A 4,628-nucleotide genomic window follows, 5' to 3' on the forward strand; every position below is an offset into this window, starting at 1 on the left:
TTATACATGTAAATAATAATAAATTCCAACATTGTCACTAATTATATAATTTTGTTAGTAATATATGTAAATAATAATATATTCCAACATTGTCATTCATGGTACAACTTGATGGCTAAACCATGGTGTTGTTGTCCTTGTCATTAAATTTCAAACCCTTTTTGGGTTGTTGAGATTACAAGCTTTGACCCCTTGCGAGGACATTTATTCTCACAAATTTGAATCGTTCACCTTTCTAAATTCAAAATCAAATTAAGTTGCTAGGCTTCCAAACTTTTAATCCCCAATAGGTTGTTGGGCTTATGGGTTTGGATCATTATGTTGATGTAGACCATTTATGTGAGGGATGATGTCCCCCATGTATAGCCTCACATGGCCTAAGCTCCCACTATTCATAGATAAAAAAAACTAGCCAAAACATTGTAAAATCCAGTCACATCCTTTTGACCAGCCTTTGCTTATAATAAATTCATCCAATCAACCCATATAACAGTAATATTACAATCCTAACTTTATTTCATAATATAATATTCTTCTCAACCTCCCTAATGACAAGATATATTTCTTGACTTGTTGTAACATTTTAAAATTTATCCATAATCTATATCTAAAAGTAAAATGTTAATTATTGTTCAACAAGATCAAGTATTCCACATTTAATTAACAATTGACCAAAATTGTGTCTTTCATATTGCATGTTTCAACATTGTACTATTGTTAATGAACATCTATATTATACATAATAGTAAAAAATTATCACATAACAAGATCAACTACGATGTAGCATAACTGTGGTAAGAAAAGAAGAATGATATAACAAAATTACCAAGCATGTGTACATCTTTGAAAAAATGATTATTTAGCATGTGTACAACTTTAAAAAATGATCATTTATTAAGTACATATTGAAATTCTATTAAATTATATGTTTATTATTATATTTTGAGGCATTCTATAGTGACAATATCAAAAGGATAGGCATGTATAATTTTTTTTTTTTATTTTTATCTTTTACTTTAATTTTCATAGCTATTTATAGATCAAAATATTAATAATTAACAATAAACACGATAGTAGTCACATCATTTAATTATATAATGACTCTTAAATAAAGTATAATGTAAATAAATCAAAGTAAAACAAAATAATTATATTTTCAGAATAAAATTAAAAGCTACATAATAAAATAAAACATTTTTAACTAAAAACTAAATTTTATGTCTATATATATATATATATATATTCTAAATAAAAAATTCTACAACAAAGTAATATATCTGTTACTAAAATAATTTAATATCAACTGCTAATTCTTTATAAAAGTTTTTTAAGTAAAAATATTCCACCACATTACATTATAAATTTTCATTAAAATATATATATATAAAACCATTAGTCAAAATATTTCTAATTATATATACATAAACTTATATTACCCGGAGTCCTCTCACATGATCAAGCCAGTCTTTTGGAATACTTGTAATGCCAGGATTCTGAGAGAATGAGAGTGTGCGGAGAAATCGCTCACAAAGAAGAGGCCTTTGCGAAATTACATTTGTATCTAAATCCTTTCTAGCTAGAAATAACCTGCGACAACTTGTTTCTTTGAAGGGAAGATCAAATTCACACTCATGTGCTTTACATATATTTACAACCATATCATATTATCAAGCAATAAGTCATGTACAGTGTAACAACGCAAAACTCTGTTCACTTCCAGCAAACATAAATTTTCAAGTTGGTGTAGATAATCTAACCCAATATCCCATTGTTCTCTGTTTTTTTCTTGCGGAATAAATCCTTCCGCTATCCACAAATATATAACATTATCCTTGTATATAGCTTTCTCAATTTTAATAGCAGAAAGAGCAATATGTGTGTCCTCTGGAAAGAAAGAAAAATGAGCAAAGCAAGATCTCAGATAGGGGGAAGAGAGTCATAACTCAGCTTTAGAATCTTTATGATGTAGTCCTCTGCTTTTCCGACCTTTTTCAACTGCTCCAATTTGGACTCCCAATCTGATATGAGGGAAGAGTTGGCCATGGATGCCGCAACGGTCTTTACGGCCAGTGGCAACCTCCCACATTCTTGTACAATTTGATGAGCCAACCCCTCTAGCTGCTCCGGCGGCCTATTTCCCTCATGATTTGGGAAAGCATACAGGCAAAACAGACCCCAACTCTCATCCTTCGAGAGACTTTGCATCTCATAGATGTGGGCACTCATGTTCTGGGCAACATCTCTACTTCTAGTGTTAACAACTATTTTACACTGGTTATTACGACGAGTGGGAAGACCAAGTCCTGATATCAAGTTACCTTCTACACTAGTCCTCCACACGTCATCGAGAACAATCAAACATCTTTTGCCCTCTAATCCCTCATGTATCAATTCAGCTGCTCGCATGTCAGTTATACCAAGCACACTAATATGGGAGGCTATTTCTAAATCAATATGGGAGGCTAGGTCACATTGCAAACTTGTAAGAGAGCAAATCTGTGAAACAGTAATCCAGGCAGAACTCTCGTACCTATGTTTTGATCTGTTGAACACGTGCTGCACAATGAATTTTTTACCCAGCCCGTCCATTCCCACGATGGCAACAACACCAACAGCAGGATTGTCTAACAATCTCAGAATTTCCTGCACTTTGTGCTCCACTGCCACTGCTGGTGAATCTTTCTCCACGATAGTCCACGTTCTCAACTCTGCTCCTCTTTCTCTTTCCAATCTACCAGTTGAGGGCTGACTTATATGGGACATATCGTACATAAGCTTGAGCTCCTGTGCTTCTTGAAGACTAGACCTAATCCTATCTTTGAGCTCTCTAATCGTCTTCCCCATCTTATACCGAAAGCCTAATTGACTACAATTGTACACACATGATTGACTGCTATTTATAAACAAATGCTCAACGGAACACTCGTCAATTATATCTTCCGCGTCAAAAGGAGTATTCCTCACTTCCGCCAGCCATTCCTTCACATTGTCATCATGCCCACTCAGCTCATCTGCAGCTTGTAGAGAAGCACGTATGTTTCTGAGCTTCTTCTCCAACCATTTGAAATCTTTTTTGAAGTTGAGGAGGAGAGATGCCTCATTCAAGGCTCCCTGTGCTGCAATCTCGCCAAGCTTTCCCAGCACACCGTTGGCAAGCCCAATTGCAAGTCCAGCTGCCATCTTCGATTTGTTACAGACACTGGATTTAGAGAGTAGAATTGGATGCTAATGCAATTCAAACTTCGTTGGATGTGAGTATAACAATCCTACAACTCAAAATTTATAAAGCAAAGAGGCTTCAAGAAGAAGGCAGACAAAATGAAATAAAGCCACGTTTGCGGAGTGGGTGTGAGAAAATATCTTCAACCTTATCCTCCATAGCGCTGCGTGTGGTGTGGGATAAGTGATAGAAAATTTGTAGTATACTAACTTTTCCCATCTGTCCTGTACGAAAAGAAAGGTTTAAAAGATTCTCGTGGAAAGAGAGGTAGGTACCCACCACCTTATAAGTATACAAGTTATTATTATTTTAAATTAATCATTTATTGAGTTAAAGTTAATTTGTATGTGAGTTTAGTCACTAAAATGTGTAAGAATTTAAGAATAAAATTAAATATATTTAATTTGATGATAACAAAAAAATAAAGATTGATGAAGATTGAAATTAAATAAGTTTTTTCAAGGGAATAGTAAGTATTAGGTTGGTGATTCTTTTAAGCTAAAAGATTTATGTAACTTTTTTAAGGATGTAGTCAATTATATGAAATTAATTTATAATTCTGAATTTGTCATTGTATTTTGTTGATATGCGTTTTTCGGCTTTGCTGGTTTCTTTTGTCTTCTTTCCTAGATTTTAATCTAAAATTACTTAAGAGGTCTAATACCACCATAAAAGATTGTCATTGAGACAATACGAGATTTAATTTAGATTATTTTGTAAAAAATTTAAAATATCAAAAAACAATCTTCAATTATGTAACTACTTCTAAAAATTATTATGTAATGTTTGATTCCTTTTAAAACATTAATCAAGTATGTAAATGTGAATGATATGTTTGTATTTTTTTATTGATTTCCATATTATTAAATGAGTCCATTAAATATGTTTATATACAAGGACACAACTACATATCACAATTTTTTTTGTTTGGACAATCGGAAATAAGAAGGGTAAAGGTGGGAAGTCACTCTTATTTGAATTTAATTTTCTGAATTTGGTAAAGCAAGTCTAGGACTAAAAAGATAGCCTCATGATTGTGAACTAGTATTGTGATAGATCTCAATAAATGATGTGTTCATGTGAAAGAGTGACCATATATGTGTGATAACTTAGTGGACACAATGTATGCATAAGGGTGTAAATATGTGAAAGTGGCTAACTTGTGTGAGTATAACAAGATGTGTAATGTGTTAGGTGAAAACTATAAGACAAGTGACTCAATTTAGCACAAAATAAAGAATTTTTATTTTAAATATCTATGTATGAAAGAACTTTAAAAAAACATAAATCTAAATTTAAATGCCACGCATTTACAAATTTTACCATTACAATTCTTTAAGCTCTATATTATGTTAGATATTTCAGCTTTTAATAATTAATGTTTCATGTTTTGTATATAATCATCTCT

At 32.1% G+C, this 4,628-nt stretch overlaps 1 protein-coding gene across 1 annotated transcript; it reads right to left on the minus strand.

The window, feature by feature from the left end:
- Positions 1-1,917: 1,917 nt before the first annotated feature.
- On the minus strand, positions 1,918-3,180 carry LOC131074062 (disease resistance RPP13-like protein 4). Its single transcript, XM_058010608.2, has one exon. The coding sequence runs from the start codon at positions 3,178-3,180 to the stop codon at positions 1,918-1,920; it is 1,263 nt and encodes a 420-aa protein (XP_057866591.2).
- Positions 3,181-4,628: the final 1,448 nt, after the last annotated feature.

The sequence above is a fragment of the Cryptomeria japonica genome, chromosome 4 (genome assembly GCF_030272615.1).
Source record: "Cryptomeria japonica chromosome 4, Sugi_1.0, whole genome shotgun sequence".
NCBI lineage: Eukaryota > Viridiplantae > Streptophyta > Pinopsida > Cupressales > Cupressaceae > Cryptomeria > Cryptomeria japonica.

Coding starts and splice junctions, on each gene's coding strand:
- LOC131074062 (XM_058010608.2), bottom strand. CDS start 3,180: ATGGCAGCTGGACTTGCAATTGGGCTTGCCAACGGTGTGCTGGGAAAG.